This window comes from Hypanus sabinus, chromosome 7 (assembly GCF_030144855.1).
Source record: "Hypanus sabinus isolate sHypSab1 chromosome 7, sHypSab1.hap1, whole genome shotgun sequence".
Lineage (NCBI taxonomy): Eukaryota > Metazoa > Chordata > Chondrichthyes > Myliobatiformes > Dasyatidae > Hypanus > Hypanus sabinus.
In genome coordinates, this window is record NC_082712.1 from 112,764,650 (window position 1) to 112,791,675 (window position 27,026).

A 27,026-nucleotide genomic window follows, 5' to 3' on the forward strand; every position below is an offset into this window, starting at 1 on the left:
ATAATGGGTGACAGGTAACACATATTGTTCACAATTGAAACTGTTCAACCTAATTCACAAACACCATCACGGAGTCATTGTATTCACGGTAAGAGATGGTGGCTGATGTAATAGCGCCCATGTAAAGCAACTGTTTTTGGCTTGTTCGGAATGGAAGGAAAGGGCTGAGACTTTTGTTAAGCATATAAAGTGACTCTCACATGCTTTATTCACAAAACCATACATTAGTGATCCTGACGTTCTCAGACAATTCCAGAGTTACTCAACGACACGTCGACCAACTTTGCAGCTGCTGGAGTTTCAGGAGCAGCATGATAGCACGTGGTTTACACAAGCAGTAGCCCAGTTCACGCTGCAAGAAATTACTGCCAACAATACTAAATTTTACTGTGTCGTAGCATCATTAAGTAGTTCCACTATAGCCAGAGAGATGAGTCAATCAGAAGACATCACTGCAGGTGATAAATATTTCACTCTGAAAACTCACCTACTACAGACTTTTGGATTGTCTGAGTTTTTGTGGGTCAAACAATTGGTCTCCTTGTCAGACACTAGACCTTTAGAAGTAATGGACCACATGCTGTCTCTCCTGGGCAATCATCATCCTTGTTGTATTGTTGAAGAACTCTTCATGCAGCAAATGCCTGATCCAGTTCACACAGCCCTCACTAATGACCCATAAAGGACTCTAGGAAGTTTGTTAAAATGGCCAGTAGTCTACACACATCTAGGCAGAAGTGCATTGTTTCTCTTCCCTTCATAAGCCCTGTCAGTAGAGCTCCCGACAGGCTCACGCCTACGGCTCCAAACCAGACTATGCCCAGTCGATGTTTTTACCACACACACTTCAGCGTGAACGCCAAAGAGTGCTGACCGCCATGCATATTAGATAGTTCCAGAGCATCAGGACGTTAGAGGTCTGTGAACACTGGGTTACAGCTGCCAGGGTCATCTGCTGGTCATTATGGACACCCTTTGTGTGCTGCACGGGCGCTCAAGTGAGTGTGCTGCTGGCATCAGCCATTGCTGGATCCAATAGGACCTGGACTTCTGAGACACTGCACCTGATGTTCTGCTTCAGCGGACAACACCACACATGGGACTTCATCTTCGCTAGAGTTGCTAGACCTCTTCTAGGTGTGGATTTCCTATGTCTGTTAGTTGATCTTAAGAACTGCCAGTTCGTAGATGCAAAGGACTTTGGTCATTACCCTGTACCCCCAGTATTTCCCCTCGATGACTCTGTCTAGCGCATGCATCACCACGTGTGAATTCACTCGCCTGCTGGGTGAATCCCCAAACCTCACCGAGCCCACATTTTCCACTACAGTCACAAAGCAGGGGATGAGCACCACATTTCCACAAGTGGCTCACCAGTCTGTGCCCAGACAGCGCTCAGGAAAGCTGGCCAGTGTAAAGGCTAAATTTGGATTGGAAAGGATTAGCATTGTACGCAGGTTGGGCTTCACCCCTCTGATGGTGGTTTCCGTCCATGCAGTGATTACCGTCACCTTAATGAGGGCACCATGCCTGATCGTTACGTGGTCCCCCATATTCAAGATATTTTGGCAAGGTAATTTATTCCAAAGTGGACTTGGTCAGGGGTTACCATCAGAAGTCTGTATGCACTGAGGTCGTTCCCAAAACTGCTGTTATAACCCCAAACTACTTGAGTTTGAGTGCATGCCATTTAGGGTGAAAAGTGCAACACAGACTTTCCAGTGACTAATGGACTCTCTTAAACGATTCAGATTTTCTTTTTGTTTACCTGAATGACATACTTGTCACCAGTGCATCCAAAACTGAGCACTTATTACATTCCACATACTTTTCAAGGACTTAATAGCAGACAACTCGAGCTGATAATCAGGCAATGTTGGCTTAAGGCTTTCTCCACCGCTGCATCTCCGCAGAAAGGGTGACACTGTTGCTGTAAAAGTTGCTGCTATTATGGACTTACCACTGCTTCGCACGAGCAAAACATTGCAAGAGATTTTAGGTGTGGTGAATTTCTATCACTGGCATGTAGAGAGTCCAGAGAAGGTTCACGAGAATGATCCTGGGAATGAAAGGGTTAATGTATGAGGAGTTTTTGATGAACTTGAGCCTGTACTAGCTGGAGTTTATTGAAACTTATGAAGTGTTGAAAGGTCAAGATAGAATGGACGTGAAGAGGATAGTGAGCGATTCCAAGACCAGAAGTCACTGCCTCAGAAGACACAGGCATTCCTTTAGAACAGAAATGAGGAAGAATTTCTTTAGCCAGAGGGTGCTGAATCTGTGGAATTTATTGCCACAGATTGATATGGAGGCTAAGTCACTGAATAACTTTAAAGTGGAGATTAATAGGTTCTTAATTAGTAAGGGTGTCAAAGTTTACAGAGAGAGGGCAGGAGAATGGAGGGAATAATGAATCAGCCATGACTGGCAGCATAGACTTGATAGGCTGAATAGCCTAATTTGCTCCTACCTCTTATGGTCTCTTGGTCTTATCCCCATATCCCCCTGGAACCCTTATGTCCAGAAACCTGTCCATCTACCTTTGAATATTTCTGTCTGGGATGAGGAGATACATGGGAGATGAACCTCTGTAGTTTCATGTTTATTAACTAATATTACTGCCAATCCTTGAGGTTTTCTCAAGAATTTTACTTCAGCAGTGGTCCTTAATAAGAACCAAAGTGAGAGCTGTGATGAAGTTAAGTTCTTGAGAAACCTTCAAGGATTGGCAGTACAGGAAATCCGTGCAGGATACCTTAAAGATTTGTCTGCTCTGAGCTCGGCTCTAACTCCATCTGCGTTTGCAGATGTTACCACCACACTGCGTCATGTCACAAATAACCAAGAGTTGTAGTTCAGGAAGGAGACAGAGAGCTCGGTGGCCACATCCATTCCCTCAATGTCAACAAAAGAACTAGTCATTGATTTCAGGAAAGGTGTTGGTGCAGTGCTCCTGCCTACATTAACGCTGTGGAGTTTGGGAAGGCTGGGTGCTTCATGTTCCTAATACAGTATAGCACCAGTCCCTCTCCTATTAGGCTGAAGATCTAAAAACCTGAAAGCATGTGCACCAAGCTCAAGGACAGATTCTCCCCCACTGTGATAAGACTATTATGACAAGATGGAATCTTTGACCTCACAACCTTGTTCTATCTTTTGCTGTTCACCCACACTGCACTTTCTTCGTCGCTGTAACACCTTAGAATCATAGAGCATGGGAGCGGGGCCTTGCTCCTACCCCGTCCCACGCACCTGCCTTGGCTCATAACCCTCTAAACCCCTCCATCATCTGATCAAAATGGCTTTCAACACTTTGCTAATCTGCCCACCTGTTTTGTTCTATGCAATAATCTGACCAAAGTAAACTCTTCATTGGATCTTGGCACATGAGACAATTATATTCTAATTCTAAACTCCCTGAAGGAAAAAATGCTATTGTTGTGGCAGTTTGTTGAAGTTTGTTTATATTTTGATTGAAGGGTAGATTTTGTGACCTGCATTATTTAATCCCTAATGGTTAGATGGAAGAAAAAACACATGGTGAAGTGGGTGATATAAAGTTTTGCTGACTACCAGAATGATTTTATTGCTGTGGAAGCACTCAGACATTTATAAAGCAGAACTCAGAGCACCACTGGTCAAGTGGGAATTCCAGGGACAATCACCCTTTCCTACCCTTGCTCTTTTCTGCATGTGAGCTTGATGTTCTTTTGTAAATGCAGGTCTGAACCACACAGGGAAGAGACAGAGCTCTTTTACAATAGTGCATGAAGCAGGTGGGCTGTTGCAAGTGAAGATTGATGAAGATTCGAAGTACTGCCTCTTCAAAATACCCTGAGATACAACTTCCTCTGTCTTCCCCCGAAGTTGTCTGTATAGCGAGAACAGGCATAAATTATAGGCAGGCAGTGAAACAACTCTGGGCTCTAAGTGTTCTCACTTTCTTTGATTGATTCTAAGAGTCACAGTTACTGATATCCTTATTCAGTGTTGCCTCACACAGAAGTTACTTCTAATCTGCCGAGAGGCAGGCTTTTAAATGTTAAAATATGACTGAAGGATCCTGGCAGGGTTTTGCCTGCTGTGATCTTATTTGAAGATTTATTTTCGTCTCAATTGGCTGCCACTGCTGGTTCCTGGTGATAAGCAGGAAGTCTCTGATGTTCACACATTAGTGGCTTTCGATCTGTCAAAGCAAGCTGGGTGCAAAGTTGAAAGCAAGATTGGAGTGACAGTGAAAATTTGCCAGGATTCAAGACGCATTGGGGCATTCTGGCCTTGTTTGTTGGTCTGGTTGTGAGTGAGCTGTAGTCAACTGCCTTGACTCACAGACAATGGTCAAGGGCCACTTCACCAATAGTGAGCCCAACAACATTAAACCCATGAACGAAAATGTTAAAAATACTGCAGATGCTGGAGACAAGATCTAAAACTGGAAAATATTTGAATCTTTTGAAGGCCAGGTGACACCTGTGGAGAAAGAAACAGTTAAAAATAATTGGTAAGTTATTGATCTCATGTTCTGAGGGACAGTGAAAAACAATGTTTCTCATGCCATTCATACAGATTATTTCATTATATCAGTACATCGAGGTAGTGCAAGGAATGAGCAATCACGGAATGCAGAATAAAATGTAACAGTTGCAGAAAAAATACAAATGCAGAAAGACAATAATATGCAAGGCTACAAGAGGTAGGTTGCGAGGTCCATTATTGTACAAGGGGACTATTCAGTAGACTTATAAGAGTGGGATAGAAGTGTTCTCGAAGATTCTTGGTCAAAACTGGGAACATTAAACATGCAATGACCAATAACTCTGTGACGAGAGGTAGATGGTTTCCCCAAAATCTCCGAACGCAACTAGTTTATTCATGTGCAAACTGAATTCAGGTATTTCTGTTTTCTTTGTGTGGGATTAAAATCAAAGATTTCACATAATATTGTTGAACAGAAAAATTTTAAGCTCATTATATTACAGCAGTACTATTCACGCAAGGAAAAACAGCGTTGACTACTAGTGACACCTCCTTTCCTGATGCTCTAAACAATGATGGCCCTCAGAGGGGAAGAGGAAGGCTATACCAGGAAAATTACCTCTTCCACAATGACAAGGGGGGTGGTTATCTACCTCAGGAGAACTCGCACCACACACACCCTTCTTTGCACAGTGGTAGAAACGATGAGCAGCTTCAGACTCCTAGAAATGCACGTCTCTCAAGGTCCCACACAATCAAGAAGGTTCACCAACTTGCTGATGAGGCTGAGGAGAGCTGGAGTATGCACATCAATGCAACCTTCTACAGATGTGCTGTAGAGAGCATTCAAACATGCTACATCACTGCATGGTACGGAAACTGCATTGTAGTTGCTGCACTCACCTGAGGACCCAAACAACTACACAGGGTCATTACAAACTCCAGTAAAATAGCTGAAGATGACTGTGTCCCCACAAAATCGTCCAGGGTTTTCCTCAATCAGAAGCCCTGGATGAACAATGAAATCTGGAATCTGCTGAGAGCCAGGTCAGAGGCATTCAAGTCTGGAGATTAAGAATGCTACAAGAGGTGCAGGTATGGTCTCCGGAAAGCATCTCTCGGGTGAAGTGGAGACTCTGGACTAGACTGGAAACAACGAGGGATGCTGGGCAGTTGTGGCAGGGTTTGAATGCCATAACCTCCTTACAAGGTTAAATCTTGTGACAAAAGGGGCAGCAAAGCTTCACTTCCAGGTGAGCTCAATCCTCCCATGTGCACTTTGACCACCAGAACAGGGAGGAACCATCGCACACCCCCCTGTCTCCTGGTGATCCTTTGGTCTCAGTACCTGAAGATGACGTGCACACTGCCTTCAAGAGAATGAATCCAAGGAAAGCATCCGGTCTGGATGGAGTACCTGGCCGAGTACTGAAGATCTGTGCTGACCGACTGGCCGGTGTCTTCATGGATATCTTCATCCGCTCGCTCCAGGTACCCACCTGCTTCAAGCAGGCTTCAGTCGTACCGGTGCCGAAGAAAAACATGGTAACCTGTCTCAATGACTGTCGCCCAGTGGCAATTACATACACAACGATGAAAGGTTTTGAGAGGCTGGTGTTGAAGCATATCAGCTTCTGTCTGAGTGGTGACTTGGATCCACTCCGATTCGCCTACTGAAGCAACAGGTCTACAGCAGACGCCATCTTGTTGGCTCTTCACACAACCCTGGAACATCTGGACAATAAAGATGCATACAGCTCTTTATCGATAACAGCTCAGTATTTAACACCATCATCCCCTCAAAACTAATCAATAAGCTCTAAGACCTTGGCCTCAATACCCCCTTGTGCAATTGGATCCTGAATTTCCTCAATTTCTGGTCCCAGTCAGTTAGAATTGGCAAAAACATCTCCACAATCTCCATCAGCACAGGAGCACCACAAGCACGTGAGCTTAGCCCCCCACTCTACTTGCTTTACCCCTGTGTCTGTGTGGCTAAGTACTGCTCCAACACAATATACGTTTGCAGCTGTGGGACGTATCAAAGGTGGTGATGAATCAGCATACAGGAGGGGGATTGAAAACATGGCTGAGTGCTGTAATAACAACAGCCTCTCACTCAATGTCAGTCAGACCAAGGCACAGATTGTAGATTTCAGGAGAGGGAAATCAGATCCATGAGGCAGAAATCATTGGAGGATCAGAGGTGGGGAGAGTCAGTAACTTTAAATTCCTGGGTATCACTATCTCAGAGGACCTGTCCTGGACCAAACATATAAATACAATTGTGAAGAAAGCACGACAGCGCCTCTACTTCCTCAAGAGTCAGTAGAGGTTCAGCATGTCATTGAAATCCTTGGCAAACTTCTATAGATATTTTGTGGAAAGTGTGCTGACCAGCTGCATTATGGCCTGGTTGGGAACACCAATGTCCTTGAGCGGAAAATCCTGCAGAAGGTAGTGGATTTGTCCCAGTACATCACAGGTAAAACCTTCCCAACCACTGAGCACATCCACATGAAAAGTTGCCATAGAAAAGCAGTGTTCACTATCAAAGATCCTCACCACGCAGGCCCTGCTCTTTTCTCACTGCTGCCACCAGGTGGACGGTACAGGAGCCTCAGGACTCACATCACTAGGTCAAGAATAGCTACTTTCTTTCCCTCAGCCACCAGGCTCCTGTACAAAAGAGGATAACTACACTTATTTAAGAACTTTGTTATATTATTTCATGCTTGTTATTTATTGTTATTTATTTATATCTACATTTGCACAGTTTGTTTATGTTTGCAGTTCCTGATGTATACAGCTTACAGTTACTGTTCTATAAATTTGCCAAGTTTGCCCACAGAAAAAAGAATCTCAGGATTGTATGTGGTGACATGAATACACTCTGATAATAAATTTTACTTTGAACTTAGAGTAGACAGGAAGGCTCTACAACTGTCCAACGTATTGCCGACAGCAGCCTATCCACCATCAAGGACATAAGTACAGCAAGGGGCCAGAAAAAGGCCAGTAACATCATGAAAGATCCCACCCACCCTGCTCCTGGACTCTTTCTCCCACTCCCATCAGGGAGGAGGTTACATGGCATCCATGACAGGACCACCAGACTCAAAAACAATTATTTTCCCCAAGCAGTAAGGCTGATCAGCACCTTCACCCATTAACCCACCACTTCACATCCCCACACAACCACCAATATTCATTTCCTGTCAGAGTCACCTTATGTACTCCTATAGCTGGTGTCACTCTGGACATACAATCAATGTATCTAAGCTATCTTATATATTTATATTTTTTGTGATTTTATTATTATGTTCTTTATCATATTCTAATTTTTTGTGCTGCATCGCATCTGGAGTAACAATTATTTTGTTCTCCTTTATACTTGTGTACTGGAAATGGCATTAAGCAATCTTGAACTGGATTTGACAAGTTTGACAAGTTGTGATGTATTTGTTGGAGAAATTAGAACCTGTGGCCAGTGTCACTGAATTATGTGCAATAAGAGTTTGTGACCTTTTCAAAAGATTACTGAATATTTAATATTTGCAACGTAGCATACAGCAGTTTGTTTTGTTTAACTTTAGGGAGGGACAGCGTTGGGATTTAATTCTGCTGGAAATACACCAGATCAAATTGGATGTGAAATCTGCTCATGGGAATGGGTAGATAATGCACGAGTAAATCTTTTGCATTATAATCCAAAAATGTGATAATGCGTGAATATGTTTCTGGTGTAAGAAAATGAAACCTTTAAACAGGATTTAAGAATAACAAAGGGCAAAGGCAAACTCGGGGAGATTCAGTCAATTTCTCAGATGACCTTTTCCTCTGATATCAATGATGGTGACCTTTAAAGGAAGTGTGTTGCAAAGTCTGTTCCTTCTGTGGAGCCTTACTGCAATAATGAGCCGATTGCTCAGAGCAGTGCCTGGAAAACACAAAGTGGCTCCTCAAAATGTCACTCATTTGCTCACGATTCAGAAATGGCACAGAGGCCACAGTGACATGTACACTTGTGTGCATATGCACACGCACACACACACGAGCGCGTGCACACACGCACACTCACACATACTCACACACATTTTTTTTACCTGAATCACATTAAATTTCCTTCATTTGACAATATTACCCCCTCATTTTTGCCATTTTTCAGATCTCGTTAAAAGGTTTTAGCACTGGTGCAGTGGACAGAGAAACATTTGTGATTTGAGGATCAGATTACCTGCTCTGAACCTAAGTGGTTTTATGTCTGTTCAAGTGAACTGGAGAAAAACAAAAGACAGCGTTTTAGGTCAAGGAGCCTTCATCAAAATGATGATAACCTCAGTAATCCACCTGTTAAAACAGCACATGATAGTTAAAGGCCAGGACGTCCCTATCCTCGTACCTGCCACCAACCATGAGCGCTTACGGTAGGCATCTCAAGGCACTGGGGAAATGAAACTGACAGTCTTTCTGCAATGCTTTTCAGCTAAGCTAGCAGTTTGAGATATGTAATCCATGTTCTATTGTTGGGAAAGAAGCAGCAATTTTGTGCATGAACACTGAAGTGATTTAAAATGCAGATGCTGGAAATCCAGCATACAAACAGAAGAAACTGCTGGATAAATTCAGCAGGTCAGTCCTTAACTTTGGAAAGAGAAAGAGTCAGTGTTTCAGGTCAATGATCCTTTATCACCAGTAAGATATGGTCAGTTTGTTGGATGTATTAAGTTTAGTTGAGGAGTAAGTATTGACCAGTGCTGGGAGTACTTCCCTGCTCTTTTGCAAACAGTTCAATGCAAGTTGCTTGTTTATTTTATTTAGAGATACAGCGTGGGACCAGGTCTTCCAGCCCTTTGAGCCACACCAACCAGCAAACCACTGATTTAACCCACGAATAATCACGGGACCAGTTAATCTACTAACTAGTCTTTGTTTGGATTGTGGGAAAACCCATGCACACATGAGAAACAAACACGCAAACTTGCTTACAGTGGAAGCCGGGATTGAACTCTGAACTCCGCCCCGAGCTATAACAGCGTCGCACTAACCGCCATGCTACCAAGGCGACCCCATTTTGCATTGTCTGCACAAAGCAGATGGATGTGATTTGACTGCGACAACTTCCCATCCAAAAGGCAGGATGGTGCAATACTCCCTTAACTTTTCACTGGAAAGTCAGCTGAGATTTATTGTCACACTTCTAGTTAGATGCTTGAGTTATGCTGCAGAAGGCCTTTGATAACCACAATGATGCTGATTCCATGTATCTGAGCTTTTGGATTTTGTGTATGATAAAGCTCTGCTGTATTCAATCTCCTCAGGATGGTGTTACTGTGGATTTCTTACTTGAGCATTGTATGAAATTCTAATGCTTTGACAATCTGTTTGATCCCTAGGAACCAAATTTTAAGAAATTAATGCAGTACTGTGATCGGATCTACACAAGGTAGGACTTTGTGGAGTTTGAAGAAGGATGTAGAAGGTAACATGTTTTTTTCTGCTGTTCCCCTACAGCACTCAACTACTAAAGGACAACAAACTCAGTCAAGCTAGAAACAAATTAAATCCAAGTGATTCTGATAAACGAAGTACAAATGTCAAGTGAATAAAAAGTGAATCACACACCATTTCCTTTTCATCGTGAAAACCCAATTGGTAGGAAAGTGAATAACTTAAACCCAGATAAGGCAGGTACACCGGACCATAGACTAAACCCTTGAGAGTGATAATGTTCACCAGCGGTCAGTCGGTCTGAATCCTTTCAAGTGCTATCGATGCTCCCCAAATAAGCAATGTAACAGTCACAGCAAGATGTATGTCAGAACTGTTTGTACACAAAAAGATAAAATAGATATACAAATATACAGTACATATACTGGCTGCACCACCGTCTGGTATGGGGGTGGTGGTGGTGGGGGCTACTGCACAAGATCGAAATAAGTTGCAGAAACTTGTAAAATTAGTCAGCTCCGTCATGGGTACCAACCTCCATAGTATCCAAGACATCTTCAAGGAATGGTGCCTTGGGAAGGTGGTGGCCATCATTAAGGATCCTCACCAGCCAGGACATGCCTCTTCACACTGTTACCATTGGGAAGGAGGTACAGAAGCCTGTAGGCACACACTCAGTGATTCAGGAACAACTTCTTCCCCTCAGCCATCCGATCTCTAAATGAGCATTGAACCCATGAACACTACCTCACGACATTTTTATTTCTGCTATTTTTGTACTACATATTTTAGCTTAGCTGTTTAATAGACATGTATATACTTAGTGTTATTCAGAGTCATACAGCACAGTTATACAGCCTCTGGACCCTCGATATCCATTGTACCCTCCACACTAATTCTATTTACCAGCACTTGGTAAAGGCCTTCTGTACTTGTTAAATGTGGTGAAGCTTCTGCCTCCGCCACCTGCTCAGGTAGAGTGGTCCAGACATGAACCACCCTCTGGGTGAAAACAAGCTTCTCCGTTCCCCTCTCTCACTTACCCCTTCCCTTAAAACCATGCCTTTTAGCTTTATAAAGGTCTGCTATAAAACAAAGGTTTCCCACTATGCACCCTTTCTTTTCATTGTGTTATACATCTGCTTCAAGCCACCCCTCTGCCCTCTCAGCCCCCACTAATTCAAGGAAAACAGACACAACCTCTCCAGACTCTCCTCATACAGTAAGTGAAATGTTCTACTCCAGGTAACGGCCTGGTGAATCTCCTTTGCACTTCCCTCAGGTGGGGTGACCACCGCACACAAACCTTCTGCTGTGGTCTAACTAACATTTATAAAGCCTCACTAGATGCAGAAAGCATGCAGCAAGTCATGGAATAATGGGGGAGAAGGGGAAGCTGACAGATGATGTATAGGGGATCTCCTTGTGCCCATCCATTTCAATTTGACTTCCTATTCCCATTCTGCTATGTCTGTCCATGGCTTCCTCTACTCTGCCATGATGAGGCCAAGCTCACGTTGGAGAAGCAACACTTCATATTCCATTTGGGTACCCTGCAATTTAAAGGCATGAACATTTCTAACCTGATCATTTCTCCCTTCCCCCTGTTCTTTCTTTCCCATTCCCCACTCTGGTACCCCTCTCAACCCTTCTCTTTTCACTTGCCCATCACCACCTGCTGGTTCCCCTGCCCCTTCCTTGGTCCACTGTCCTCTCCTACTAGATTCCTCCTTCTCTGCCCTTTACAATTTCCACCTGTATCCTCTCCCAGATTCTCGAATCGTACCCTCTTTCCCACCATCCACCAACCTCCTCACAGCTGTTTTACCTGTCAACTGCCAACTTGTGCCTCTTCCCCTTCCCCTACTTTCTCATACTGGCTTCTGTACCCTTTCTTTCCAGTCCTGATGAAGGGTCTCAGCCTGAAACGTTGATTTTTTATTCCCCTCCTTAGATGCTGCCTGACCTGCTGAGTTGCTCAATATTTCCAGCTTCTCCACAAGCAGTCCGGTTGGCCGTATTTAGCATTGTTGATGCAAGAAACAGAAGCGATGTGAGGAGATTGTATTGCATGCAGCAGATATTAGGACTGTGAGTCTACTAATTGCTGGTGTTGCTGGTGGAAAATGCTGCAGGGCTCTGGGCTTAGAGTAGGAGAGTGGGACCAATTGGATGGTGCTACCAAAGAGCTTCTGCTCAATGCATTGAATGTGGAATTCATGTACACAATTAGTGAAACTGCCCTGAACGGTTTCTTCAACACATTTGATGCTACAATGACCTAGGAATGATAAAGGACCGATAATATATTTATAAAAATAGAGATTAGTCACATGTAAGTGAAAACATACAGTGAAATACATTAACAACAAACACAGTCCAAGGATACGCTGGGGGCAACCTGCGAGAGTCATCATTCTTCCAGCGCCACATTGTTTCCAAGTCAAAATGGTGTGTAAGTGAGCCTGTAGATGATGGTGTTTTCAAGCACCTAGCATTTGTTGTTGTCAGGATAGATCTGCAAGCTATGAGCGTGTAATTAGGTTAGTCTAGGTGTGTAACTGCAGTGCATTTTGTAAGTGGCATCCACTGCACTCATTTTGGAAAGAATGAATGGTTACTGCGAGCTAGTGTATGTCAATCAAAACAGTTGGTCTCTTGAATCCTGGCTGATGTTTTTATTATTGTAGAAGCTGCTTTCAGCTAGGGAATTGGAGAATTTTCCTGATGACCCTTTTACCTGGGAAAACTTTGGAGTATCAGGAGATAAGGCACCTTCCTTAGTATATCCAGCCATATACCTGCTCTTGTAGAAGTAATTGGCTGGTTTGCCCGAGATTCCGAGCAATGGTGACCTCCCCCCTCCCCACCCCAGAAAGCACGATGAGGCAATAAGTAATGGTTGTGCCATTGAATATTGAGAATAAATGGACTCTCTCTTGTTGGAGATGGTAATTTCTTGATGCAGGAATACTTCTGGCTGCTTATTAGCCCATGCCTAGATGTGGATAGGTAAAAGGATAGGTAAAAGTCCAGTAAATGAAAATGTAACATAGAAGAATTGGTATTGTCTGTCTTGGCAGGAAAGGAAAGTAGTGCAGAGTGATCTGCGTTCTCTGCACACTATCTACGCAGTGTGTCAGCTCTGCAATTAATTTGGAATGTTAACAGGTTGTCGGAATAAATTGCAAGGGAAATGGAATGCAAAAGTGGGTGGTTATGACTTAGTTACAGAGCACATTGATGAGACCATATTTGGAGAATTATGTACAATATTTGTCCACCTAACTAACGAGGTATTTAGATCCAGACAGCTCAGAGATGGTTTACTGGACAGGAACCAGAATGTAAGAGTGGCCTCATGCTAACGGGTATGCATGCGATAGTGTAGACATGTCAAAGTCATATATGTAAGCACACGTGAGTACAGGTGCAGCAGCACCACACATCATGGAAGCTACATTCACAAGTAAAACATAAATTGTGCACAATTTTGACATGAAAGATCACAATTAGAATCAATTAAAACAAACTCCATCTTAGTGCCAATTGATCAAAGTTGTTGTCAGATTGCTATTGTAGTAGATTAAACATTACATTCCAGTGGTTAGAGTTGTACGGGTTGATTCAAGAACTGACTGGTTAAAGGTCAGTAGATGTTCCAGAACCTGGTAATGTGGCACCTTAAGCCTCTGTACCTCCTGCCAATGGTAGCTGTGAGGGATGGCATGGGCTGGACAGTGGGGATCTTTACTATAATAAAGGTTGTCTTTTTGAGACCAGAACATCATAAGACATGGAAGCAGAATTACTACATTTGGTCCAACAAGGCTGCACCGCCATTTGATCATGGCTGATTTGTTTTCCCTTTTAACCCCATTCTCCTGCCTCCTTCTTATAACCTTTGCTGCCTTAACTAATCTAGAACCTATGCTTTCAATATACTCAATGACGTGGCCTCCACAGCCATATGTTGCAATGAGTTCCACAGATTAACCACCCTCTGGCTAAAGAAAATCCTTCTCATCTCTGCTCTAAAGGGATGTCCTTATATACTGAGGCTGTGCCCTCCCACTATTAGAAACATTCTCTTCATGCCCACTCTATCTAGTCCTTTCAGTGCCTCATGTACAGTACATACATGATATGAAAGGAAGTTCTGGTGGATCCTTGACAATTGATTTGGTCTAGACTTAAACAGCATTCCCATGATCTACTTGCTCATGTTAGCTGTTCCAACACTGAAGGTGAGCAGCTCCAGTTCAGGATGTCCTGCTCGTGGCCACAGAATATCACAGACCGTCATCTGCTATGGAGAAAGCAGTCTCTGCCCCTTTATGTTGCTGCAACTTGTCTATAAGTGACAACCCCTCAGAACCATTGCAAACTATCTCCAGGGAGCACGTTCTACATTTGAATCAGGCCAAATCATCTACTTAGTTTTGGCAAAGTTAAGATGAAATTAAAACTGAGAAACTGTAGATGTTGAGAAAGTAAAACACAAACAGAAACTGCTGGAAATGCCCAGCAGGTCAGGCAGCATCTGCAGGAAAATAAACAGTGACAACATTCCAGGTCAAAGTCCATTCATCAGGATAAGTGGTTTGGTTCACCTGTAATGTTAACTTTGCAGACTAAACTGCTGAGTTTTTCTGGTATTTTCTGTTTTTACTGAGGTGATGTGTTCAACAGGCCAATCAGGGTTTGATACTCGAAGGATAATTGTGCCTCTGTTTGGTTTCCAACAGGTCCAGACGCTCTTTACAGTGACTAAAGGCATCACCCAATGACTATTAAGATGGGTCGCTTTGAATGTATGAAAAAAGTGACAATCGTTTTCAGTGTTCTGATTTCTGTAAGTACACTTGTGAGAAAGTACCCACTACAGAGCAGAGAGCAAGCCTTGTGTCCGCGAGGCGATAGGATTGGGCAGCATGGAGTCACGTTTAAACTCAATTTATCTAGCCATCCAGCTCTTAGTCTAAAAAACAGCTATTGTTGATCTCAGGTGTACAATGTACTGTGTATGTTAATCAAAATGGCATCCTTGGTTTGCTGGAGTAGGAATCTTTTATGTTTGATAAGTGTTTCTCTCGCAGTTGTTTAGCTTTGGACTTGCTGATATGGGGATTGTATTCATTTTTTAACCAATGGGGAATGTTATTTTGTCTAGTGAGGCTGGGAGCTTGGGGGTTTTGCGGTGTTTTCAGGGGAGGCGGGAAGGAGACGCCGAGGAAGGTGGATGTGCGCTGCGCTGCTCGGTTGACCACCGGGGGTGGTCCCAGGTGCGAGGATGTGGAGGTCGGAGGCAAGTGATGAGGGGTCGAATGGTTTGATGGTTGAGCTCCAACAATGTGCACTAAACTGACTGAACTTTGATAAGTTGGTGCCTTTTACTTTATTTACTTTTCTTTCATATATACAGTATTGCATAGTACTCTTTTAGTTTTAGCAAAATCTTTAAAGTGTATTCCATAACGGTATCTGGTGTGAGTTTGATATTGTGTGTGTGCGTGCGGCATAAACTCGATTCTCACAGCACCTGCGTGCACGGGAGGTGGGTTGGTGAGTGGCTGGATCTCCTTTTCCCCTAGACATATACCAGCCTGTTGGGTAAGTGTTACATTTGTGGGGGCTCGTCCAGGATTGGATTGTCAGGGGCTGTGGAATCGCGCAGGCAGCAGAGCGGAGATGGACAGAGATAGGATTGTTAACTGGTGCAAGTTGGAAGATGTACCGGTTCAGTATGCCTGTATAGTGAGCGGAGTGGATTTTCGAGTTTCGGGAGACGCGTTAGTGCGGGGGTTAAGTTTGGTAAAAGGTATGCAGCAGGTAGAATTGGTAGCTAGACGGTGTGGTAAAGAGGTAGAGTCTATCTGGGTGTTGGTTCGTACGAGTGCTGACGTCATGATATTGGAACTGCCGGCGACGGTCAGTGTTCCGGGGGAGGAGGGGCCGTGGGGGCTCCACACTCTCTCCGAGGGTGAGGATGAGGAGACACCGGAGGAGGGGTTAGAGCTAGGGGTGGCCCCCAGAGAGGTGCCCGTCACTAGTAAAGGGGGGGGGGGTCGGAGGTGGAAGGCGTGACTAGTCCCACCCCCCCTAGGGAGGGTGGAAGCCTCAGAGCTGGCAGCCGCACTAACTCCCTGGTGGGAGTGGCCGAGAGGCCACGGCTGAAGCTGGGGGTGTTCTCCGGAGCCAAGCCTACTCCGGACGGGAAAGTGGACTATGAGACCTGGATCGAGCATACGTCTTTGATATTAGAGGAGTGGCCAGGCTCAGATTGGTGGGAAGTTTGAGGGGTTTGGCAGCCAAAACAGTCTGGGAGTTGAAAGCTGAAAAGCCTGGGGTTTCAGTGGAGGAATGCATAGAAGTTTTGGAGGGAGCGTTTGGGTTGTCAGGGGAACCCTAGCTGCTTTTAGCAGAGTTCCAACGCCTGAAACAATGGAGAGGGGAAAAGCTCTCCGAGTACATATTTAGGATGGAGGGGATGTTCTCGGGGCTGCAGCGCCGGGGGGTAGTGAAGGCGACTGACGTGGCTATCGTGAGGATGAGTCAGATATTCAGTGGCTCTCTGGAGGAGGACAAGGTGGCGTGGACTATCTGGCAGGCTTATAGAAAGGGCCCCCTCCATCCTTCGGGTAACTGATCACGCTCGTACACGCTGTACATGCTGGAATTAAGGAGATTGAGAGGGGACCTGATTGCAACATATAAGATTATTAAGGGATTGGACAAGATAGAGGCAGAAAATATGTTCCAGATGCTGGGAGAGTCCAGTACCAGAGGGCATGTTTTGAGAATAAGGGGTAGGTCATTTAGGACAGAGTTAAGGAAAAACTTCTTCTCCCAGAGAGTTGTGGGGGTCTGGAATGCACTGCCTCGGAAGGTAGCGGAGGTCAATTCTCTGGATGCTTTCAAGAAGGAGCTAGATAGGTATCTTATGGATGGGGAATCAAGGGATATGGGGACAAGGCAGGAACCAGGTATTGATAGTAGATGATCAGCCATGATCTCAGAATGGCGGTGCAGGCTCGAAGGGCTGAATGGTCTACTTCTGCACCTATTGTCTATTGATCAGAGAGGTGCGGGAGGAAGAGAGAGCGTTGGGGCAGAAAAGGGGCTCGGGCCACCGGGAGCGATCCTCAGCGATACAGGAAGTGGTGGCTGGGTGGAGGACTGAAAATCCCCAGGGGAGTAGGGACCCCCCCCCCCTCTGGAGGGGAAGAACAGGGAAGGTACTCACTCCCGGGGGCGGCCTGTGCAGTGGGTTGGGAGCGGGAGCCGTCCTGGGAGAGGAGGGGCGGCGGGCAGCGTGTACTTTAATTGTGGGAAAGAGGGGCATTTCAGGCGGGACTGTGGAAGGCCGAGGGTGTGCTATAGCTGTGGAGAGGAGGGACATTTTAGGTGGGATTGTGAGAGACAAGGAGTCCCGTGGAGGGCAAGCCCTCCTGCGGTTGAGAAGGGAGAGGTGTCAGGAAACTTAGGAGAGGCTCAGTGAGGGAACGGACTGGAGCCTCTGGAGGAACACATTCCCAGAGATCAGCCGGAAGACCACCGGGTGCCCACGCCTCTATTCTGGATGGGCTGGTAGGACCCCGTGCCAGTGTGGGTCTACGGATAGAGGGAGTTTCCGCAAAAGCTGTTCTTGATACGGGATCGCAGGTGACCTTATTGTACCGGTCTTTCTACAACAAATATCTAAAGCACTTGCCCGTAACCCCATTTGACGCCCTGCAGATTTGGGGTGTGAGCGAGGGTGACTACCCGTATGATGGGTACCTATCAGTGAGACTGGAGTTCTCGGAGGGCGATGTGGGAGTGTCGGAAGCTATTGAGACGTTGGTGTTGGTGTGTCCTGACCCAGTGGAAACCGGTGGTGCTGCCCTCCTGGTGGGGACTAACTCCCCAGTTGTGCGATGGCTCCTGGGAGCTTGTAAGGAGAAAGGGGGGGAAGACTTTCTGGAGACCCTCTTGGTGCATCCAGTGTTTCGAGCGGTGTTCGAAGAAGGGGTTGCTCCCCAAGGGCTGGACCCGGAGTGTAAGCGAGGGACGGTGTGGTGTACGCAGGCGAGGCCCAAGGTGATCCTACCCGGGGAGGTAGCCCTAGTGATGGGGACCCCCAGATTCCCAGGAGTGCCGACGGGAGAAGCCCTGTTAGTAGATGCCCCGGACGATCTTGAAGGGGAGACACGATTTCCGGCGGGGGCGCTGGTGAGGCCCGAAGTGCCGAGACCAGGGGTGGTACACAGGCTTTAAGTGTAAGAGCTAAGAACATGGTTGTAAGTGTCAGCCTGACTTCCCCAGCTCAGAGTGCTCTGGTGTGGCCTCTGTAGATAACGAGGGTTGGCAGCTTATATTCATCCTGGACTGAAAGTTGCTGCCCCCACGGAACAGTGGATTCACTCACTGACCATTTACGTTAGACTACGCCTGCTCTTGGTATTGGAATTGGAGTCGGTATACTATTAACACATGCACTGAGATTCAGTGAAAAGCTTGTCTTGCATAACATTCATACAGATTGGATCATTACAAAGTATATTGGGGTAGACCAAGGTAAAAAATTACAGAATGCAGAATAAAATGTAATGGCTACGGAGAAAGTGCAGTACAGGTGAACAATAAGGCAGATTGTGAGGTCAAGAACCCATCTTATCAAACTGGAGAAGCATTTCAGTCCTATGATGCTGAAGAAACAGTGATTTGGATTTGCTGCATTTCCAAGGCGGTGACGTACTGCTTGGAGAGGGACCTGCTTGGATGGTGTTCCTACCCACCTTGCTGCTCTTGTCCCTCTTGGTGATAGTGCTGCAAATCCAAGGGGTCTTGGTGAATAACTGCTCTGCATTTTGTAAATAGCACACTCTGTAGCAACCACGTGCCCGCACAGCAGGGAATGAATACTCGAGCTGCTGGACAAGGGAATGCAATGAGCAATCCCTACAGAAAGTGCAAAGTTGGGGGGTCGGCGGGGAGGGAAAGGGGTGCTTAGTAGTAGGGTCTCTTTGACGTTGGTAGAAGCTACGGGGGATGCTGTGCTCAATTCGAAGGCTTGTGGTAAAGACAAGGGGTCTCTATCCATTGTTAGATTCTGATATTTTAAACCAAGGTTCTTTCAGAAGTCAGGAAAGAGGCACAAAATGTGTTGCTTCACAATTGTTTCATTAAGCATTGATAGAACAAAGAAAACAGGAGTAGAAGCTTATAGACAAAGAGACTAAGATGCTAAGAAGATGGTGCCCAGCATGGAACAGCTTCTATGCTACATTTGTTGTTCCTTTTCATACCTTGTGGCAGCATTTCTGAAATCTCCATAGCAGTTGACCTTTTTCTCTATGAGGCCAAGTTGTTAACTCGACACTCAACCTAGCACGATGGAAAGTGTAAGTGTGCAAGGAGCTGGCCGGATTTGAACTCAGGACTATTTGCCTCGAAATCCAGTGCTGATACCACAATACTACTGGCCAGTATTTTATACTACATAGATACGGAAACTTCCATTCAGATTTGTAGGTAAGAATTAACTAATAGGATAGCTCTTATTCAAACTATGCAGAAAATTCCAGAATCATACCAGTATTATATCAATATAACCAATAGGAAGCATAATAAACTGTTCTTTATATAAGTAATGAAATAAAGTACAAGCAGATAATTAATTGTTAAACTGCAAAGAAAATCACGAACAGTCTAATCCAACAATGTCCACTTTGATTCTAAATCACACAATATAGAATTGTTACATCTGCAAAATCAGAGGCAGAAAAATGTGTGGTATGTATATTAAATATAAAATAATCAAAAAACAACTTAGGTTAGAAAGTATCAATGGATATATACTTTTCATTGTGTTCATAGGCTATGTCATGGTTAGGCAGATTAGTAGGCACACAGACGATTTGAACTATTCTATTGATGATACTTATACAAGTAAAAAGATGTAAGCTGTGATTATTAGTACGATCATTAGTATTTGTCGTAAGTTGAAAAATTGGTAAAATATAACAACAAATAATGTTAGTATAAACTTCGTAATGTCCAGTAGTCGTTGACTTGGTTGAAGACTCCTGACTGATTAGTGATTTGTTCACTGTAGCCCAGCAGCGTAGGCACTGAGTCAGAGGTTACTAGCACGGTGCTTGTTGTCTTCGTCGGTAGCACTTTAGCTCTCTTGTAGAGGCCGGTGTGTATCCACTACTTTTGCCTTCTGCTTTCACCACTGAGTTGGTCATGATAAACCTTTCCAGCCAGCCTCCCAGTGGATCTTTACTCAGGACCCACTAGCCAGGAATCATGGTGTGTCCTCCTTCTGTTGGATCACTGCAAGCAGCAGAGACCTGTTGAGAAACAGACTGTATCTCAACACACAATAGATTTCACAGAATAGTCAATGAAACTTTCTGCCATAATGAGTGTATCAGCTGCTCTGAGATCGAGAGCTCCTGGCAGTGGCGTAGGATGCCCCGTTACCACCTTGAATAGATGTACTTTAGTTTTCTTGTTTGGAGTTCCTCTGATGCTACATAAGACCATAGGAAATGCCATAGCAAACAAGAGAAAATCGGCAGGTGCTGGAAATCCAAGCAATACACACAAAATGCTGAAGGAACTCAGCAGGCCAGCCAGCATCCATGGAAAAAAGAACAGTTGATGTTTTGGGCTGAGACCCTTTGGCAGGACTGAAAAGAAAAAGCTGAGGTGACCGTCTCGCTCTTTTCCCATGCTACATTGACATCTGCATTGGTGCTGCTTCCTGCACTCGTGCTGAACCTGTTGCCTTCATTCACTTTGCCTCCAACTTCCACCCTGCCCTCAAATTTACCAGAAACTCCATACAATAGAATTACCATATTGTTCATTTGCTTGTTCAGTTAATGCGAAGATTTGCTTTTTTGCCTTTTTACTGTCTCTATCATGCTCTCCTGTAGTTCATTGCAAGTTTTGTCATTCTTTCAACTAGTAAAAGTCTTTATTTGTCCCATGAACACTTTCATTCACTCACACGTTCGATCAAACTGACCACACAGTCTTAATACTAAATCACTAGCAGCCATTTTCTGGATATTAATAAAATTACAATGTTGATAAACTTCGGATGTTTTTTTATTAATTTTATCAAACTGAGATGTTTTATTTAGGTAAGAGCTCTTAGTTGGTTTCACTACTTTGGCCATTGTTTTGGTTTGATCTTAATTCATATGCACTGTTGCTGCTTTGACTGCAATCTCAAAGTATTAATAGATTGCAACTGAAATTTAAAGTTTTCTCACACACTCCACTGGTGCATGTGCTTGTACGTATTTAAATCTGTGCTCCAGTAGCTTGAACATATTTAATTATTCTCATGCATTCTACTCACTTGCAATATTTAATTTTTTTATCCGTGCCTTGCTGCTTGTATGATTTTTTTTTACATTCTACCGGTCTGCCTATTTAACCTGCACTCTACCGGTCTGCCTATTTAACCTGCACTCTACCGGCCTGCCTATTTAACCTGCACTCTATCGGTCTGCCTATTTAACCTGCATTCTACCAGCCTGCCTATTTAACCTGCACTCTACCGGCCTGCCTATTTAACCTGCACTCTACCGGCCTGCCTATTTAACCTGCATTCTACCGGCCTGCCGATTTAACCTGCACTCTACCGGTCTGCCTATTTAACCTGCACTCTACCGGTCTGCCTATTTAACCTGCACTCTACCGGCCTGCCTATTTAACCTGCACTCTACCGGCCTGCCTATTTAACCTGCATTCTACCGGCCTGCCTATTTAACCTGCATTCTACCGGCCTGCCTATTTAACCTGCACTCTACCGGCCTGCCTATTTAACCTGTATTCTACCGGTCTGCCTATTTAACCTGCACTCTACCGGTCTGCCTATTTAACCTGCACTCTACCGGCCTGCCTATTTAACCTGCACTCTACCGGTCTGCCTATTTAACCTGCACTCTGCCGGCCTGCCTATTTAACCTGCACTCTACCGGTCTGCCTATTTAACCTGCACTCTACCGGCCTGCCTATTTAACCTGCACTCTACCGGTCTGCCTATTTAACCTGCACTCTACCGGCCTGCCTATTTAACCTGCATTCTACCGGCCTGCCTATTTAACCTGCATTCTACCGGTCTGCCTATTTAACCTGCACTCTACCGGCCTGCCTATTTAACCTGCACTCTACCGGTCTGCCTATTTAACCTGCACTCTACCGGCCTGCCTATTTAACCTGCACTCTACCGGCCTGCCTATTTAACCTGCATTCTACCGGTCTGTCTATTTAACCTGCACTCTACCGGTCTGCCTATTTAACCTGCACTCTACCGGCCTACCTATTTAACCTGCACTCTACCGGCCTGCCTATTTAACCTGCATTCTACCAGCCTGCCTATTTAACCTGTATTCTACTGGCCTGCCTATGTGGCTCTACAGGCTTGCATTTCTTTTTACAAATCTTATTTTTTTTTCAAAATAGTAACTTAGCTGTTCCTTTCTTCTAACTCCCATCTGAAGATATTGAAGCCAGAACTAATTATCTCTCAGACAGTTTGGAACAGGGGAAGTTCTTAACCTTTTTGTCGCATGCTAAAGAATCATCTTTGTCTGCAATTGTTCCAAGTACAGTCAGCTCTCCTTATCCGTGGATTCCGTCTGCATGGATTCAACCAGCTGCGGATCAGGAAAACCCAAAAGTTCTCTCTCCAGCACTCATTGCTTGAGCATGTACAGACTATTTTTTCTTGTCATTATTCCCTAAACAATACAGTATAACAACTATTTACTTAGCATTTACATTCTATTAGGTATTATAAATAATATAGAGATTATTTAAAGTACAGGCAGTCCCCGGGTTATGAATGAGTTCCATTCATGAGTCCGTCTTTAAGTCGGATTTGAAGTCGGAACAGGTACATCCGGTATTATTTAGAGTCAGTTAGTCAAACATTTTTCTTAGTATATATTTTACCTTTCTATGCATATAAAACACTTAAGAAACATACGTATTTCAATAATTTAACCACTGCGTTGCTTAGTAACAATTGTAACTTTCATCGGGGCAGGGCCTTTCACATGCTCCATTAAAATTGTTCCAATCGTTGACCGACTGTAGCCTAATGCTTTTCCAATGAACGATGACATTTCACCTCTTTCCGATCGCGTTATTACTTCCACCTTATTTCCAATCGCGATCGTGATTATTTTCCTGAACAGAAACACTGCGGATTCAGAGCTGCGCCGCCAGGTCCTAATGTCCACTGCACGGAGACATGTTAAATAAAGTCCGGGGTTCCACTGGGTCCTAAAGACCACCGCGCTGATACCTGCTAAACAAGGGATTTGAGCATCCGTGAATTTTGGTATCCGCGGGGGGTACCGGAACCAATCCCCCACTGATAAGGAAGGCCGACTGTTCGTAACCATCCTTTGCCGATTCTGTTGGATTCTAATGTTTTAATCCAGGGTTCTTTCAGAAGTCAGGAAAGAGGCACAAAATTTGTCGCTTCACAATTGTTTTATTAAGCCTTGATATTACAAAGGAAACAGCAGCAGAAGCTTATAGACAAAGTTACTTAGAAGATGGTGTTAGCAGGGAACAGTTCTTTTCTACTACATAGATATGGAAAATTCCATTCAAGTTTGTAGATAAGAGTTAACCAATGAAATGGTTCTTATTCAAATAATGTAAAGAAGCTTCCAAGAACCACACCAGTGTTAGTCAATTTAGCCACTAGAAAGCATAATAAGTGGTTACTTGTATATAAGCAATTATATAAAATACAAGCAGATAATTAATTTTAACACTGCAAAGAAAATAGCAGAGTCTAGTCTAAAAATTAAACAGTCGGATCCAACACCCTGTTACCATGGAGGATGGGGTGACAGCAGCTATACAGGAAATGGAGGAAATGAGGGTGAGGCCTGTATCAATGGTGGTGGAAGGGAAACACCATTATTTGGAAAAGGAGGATCTCTGATGTTTTGGAAAGGAAAGCCTCATCCTGAGAGCAGATGCAGCAGAAATGGAGAAACTGACAATAGGGAATAGCATTTTTACAAGTGACACATTGGGAAGAAGTACAGTCAAAATCACTGTGGGAGTCAGTAGGTTTGTATAAGATGTCAGCAGATAGCTTTCTCAAGAGATGGAGCTAGAGAATTCAAGGAAGGGGAAAGAGGTTTCAGAGTTTGTTCAAGTAAATTTGAGTACAGGGTGAAAGCTGCAGGCAAAGTTGCTGAAATTGATGAACTCAGCATGGGTGCAGGAAGCAGCACCAATGCAGTCAACAACGTACTACAGAAAAAGTTGGGGTGCCTTTCCACACTAGGCCTGGAACATGGACTGTTCCATGCAGTCAACAAAAAGGCAGGCACAGCTGTTGCCGTGGGTACACCTGGACATTGGAGAAAGTGGGAGCAGCCAAAAGAGAAATTGATGCGGGGAGAACCAGCTCTGCCCGACAGAGGAGGGTGGAATGGAGGGCTATTGGTTGGGTTTGCTTCCTAGAACAAAGTTAAAAACTTTAAGGCCTTCTTGATGGGGGCAGAAGCGCAGAGGGACTGGATTTTTATAGTGAAAATGGGGGAATCAGACTCATAGATTCTATATTCCCAATGTTTCACTTTTGAAAGCCCCCCATTTACCAACCATCACTTCGCCAGAAGAGAACCTATCCCAATCCAAGCCTGCCAGTTCCCTCTTGCCCTTCAGATGTGATCAGAATTGGCCTTAGTCCAACTTGAATCTCCATCCGAGCACTTCTAATGGAATTATTATTAGTTTCCCAAAGTGTTCTTCTACCGGCACTATTGTCACAAGCCCTTTTTCATTCCTGAGGAGTGGAACTGGACAATCAGTGAGGCTTACTGATTGAATTAGCTGATGAGGAAGGTACAGAGCTGGGTACAGTGACTCAGGTCTTGAAGGTTGGTGATGAGTTTGGATGGAATCATTGTGTTGAACGCCAAGCTCCGGTCGGTGATTTTCATCACTTACTTTATTGAAAGCCTTGTGAAAATCTAAATACACCACATTCATTTCTCTCCTTCATCTATTATTTTAGTTATATCTTTAAAGAAATACCACCGGATTTGTCAAGCACAATGTCCCTTTAACAAATTTGTGTTCACAGTATCAGGTCTGGTCCAAGTGCACTGCTAATTAATTGCTTTATTCGCTATTATAAATTGCTGCATTTATGACGTAGGAGACTGTTTTCTCTTGCCTTTTTCTCCCCATCTAACTCTGGAAATATTACAGTTTTACAGTTCTCTGCAAGATTATTTTTCACTACTTTGCCCTCTTCTCTGAAAATCTAAACTTCTCCCAGTCCTCAGGTTTGCTGCTGTATTGTTATATTTCTCCTTGGATCTAGTGCTGTCCCTAATTTTCTTAGCAAGGCTGTGGCTACATAGAACAGTGAAGCATAGTACAGAACCTTCATCCCGTGAAGTTGTGCCAATCCCTTCAACATACTACAAGATCTATCTAACCATTCCACCATTTTTCTTTCATCCACGTGGATATCTAAGAGTCTGTTAATTGTACCCAAGGTGCCCTGTTGCTGCCGGAACCCTGGCAATTCCATCCACGCACCCACCACTCTGTAGGTGACAAATCTACCTCTGGCATCTCCCCTATACTTCCCTCTTTTTGCCTCAAAATGATGCCCTCTGGCATTATCCATTTACGGCCTGGGAAAAAGACACTTCTGTCCACTCTATTTATGCCCCTTATCATCTTGTATGCCTTTATAACTTCATTTCTCTATCTCATTTGCTCTAAAAAAAAAGCCTTATCTTGCGCAACCTTTCCTCATAAGACATGCTTTCTAATCCAGGCAGTGTTCTTTTAAATCTCTTTTGTACCCTCGCTAATGTTTCCATGCTGTAGCATTACCTCACGCTTCTTGAACTCAATCCCCTAATTAAGTCCAACAGACCACATGCCTTCTTAAACACCCTATCAAACATACTGATCCCTCACCTTTGAGGGGACGATAGATGTGGACCCCAAGATCTCTCTGTTCCATGATATTGCTAAGAATCCTGCCACACACCCTGCATTCTGCCTTCAACTTTGACTTTCCAAATTGAATCTCTTCACACTTTTCCAATTTGAAATCTACCTGTCACTTCTCAGCCCAGCCCTGCATCCTGTCGATGTCCCGCTGTAACCTACAACAACCTTCTACAGCATCCACAACACCACCAATCTTCATATCATTCACAAACTTACTAACTCACCCTTCCACTTCCTCATCCAAGTGATTTATAAAAAATCGCAAAGAACAGGGGTCCCAAAACAGATCCCTGTGGAACACCACTGGTCACCAATGTCCAGGCAAAATATGCTCTATCTGCTACCACTTTCTGCCTCCTGTGGGCAAGCCATTTCTGAATCTATATAGCCAGGTTTCCCTTGATCCCATGCCTCCCGACTCCCTGAATAAGCCTATCATGGGGAACCTGATCAATGCCTTACTAAGGTCCATATATACCACATCCACAACTCTATACCTTCATCTATTTGTTTTGTCACTTGAAAAATTCAGTCAGGCTTGTGAGGCACGAACTGCCCCTCACAATTAAACCATGCTTCTCCAAATATTCATAAATCCCGTCTCTAAGAATCCTCTCCAATAGTTTGACTACTACTGATTAAAGACTCATTGGTCTATAATTCCCAGGATTATCTATATTATCTTTCTTGAACAAAGGAATAATATTTGCCACGCTCCAACTTCTGGTACTATTTCTGTGGCCAGTGGCAAAGATCATTGCCAAAGACACAACAATCTCTTTCCTCATTTCCTGTAGTAACCTGGGGTATGTCCAATCCAGCCCTGCTTGGGGAATTATCTACTCTAATGTTCTTCAAAAGTTCCAACACTTCCTCTTTCTTAATGTTAAATTGTTTCGGCACATTAGACCATTCTACACTGTCCTCACATTTATCAAGGTCGCTCTCACTGGTGAATACTGAAGCAAAGTATTCATTAAGGTCCTCCCCTACATCCTGGTTTCCTCTTTTATACCTGATTGGTCCTATTTTCACAGTATTTGTCCTCCTGCTCTTCATGTACAGGTAGAACACCTTGGGAT

General features: G+C 44.2%; 1 protein-coding gene across 1 annotated transcript in view; it reads left to right on the forward strand.

Moving 5' to 3' along the window:
• LOC132396384 (tetraspanin-18-like) overlaps window positions 1–27,026 on the forward strand; it is a 397,159-nt gene that overhangs the window by 296,324 nt on the left and 73,809 nt on the right. Inside the window, exons 2-3 of the mRNA XM_059973909.1 lie at window positions 9,873–9,922; window positions 14,676–14,782. Coding sequence (XP_059829892.1) covers window positions 14,714–14,782 — 69 coding nt within the window. The 5' untranslated portion in view covers window positions 9,873–9,922; window positions 14,676–14,713. The remainder of the gene's footprint in view (window positions 1–9,872; window positions 9,923–14,675; window positions 14,783–27,026) is intronic.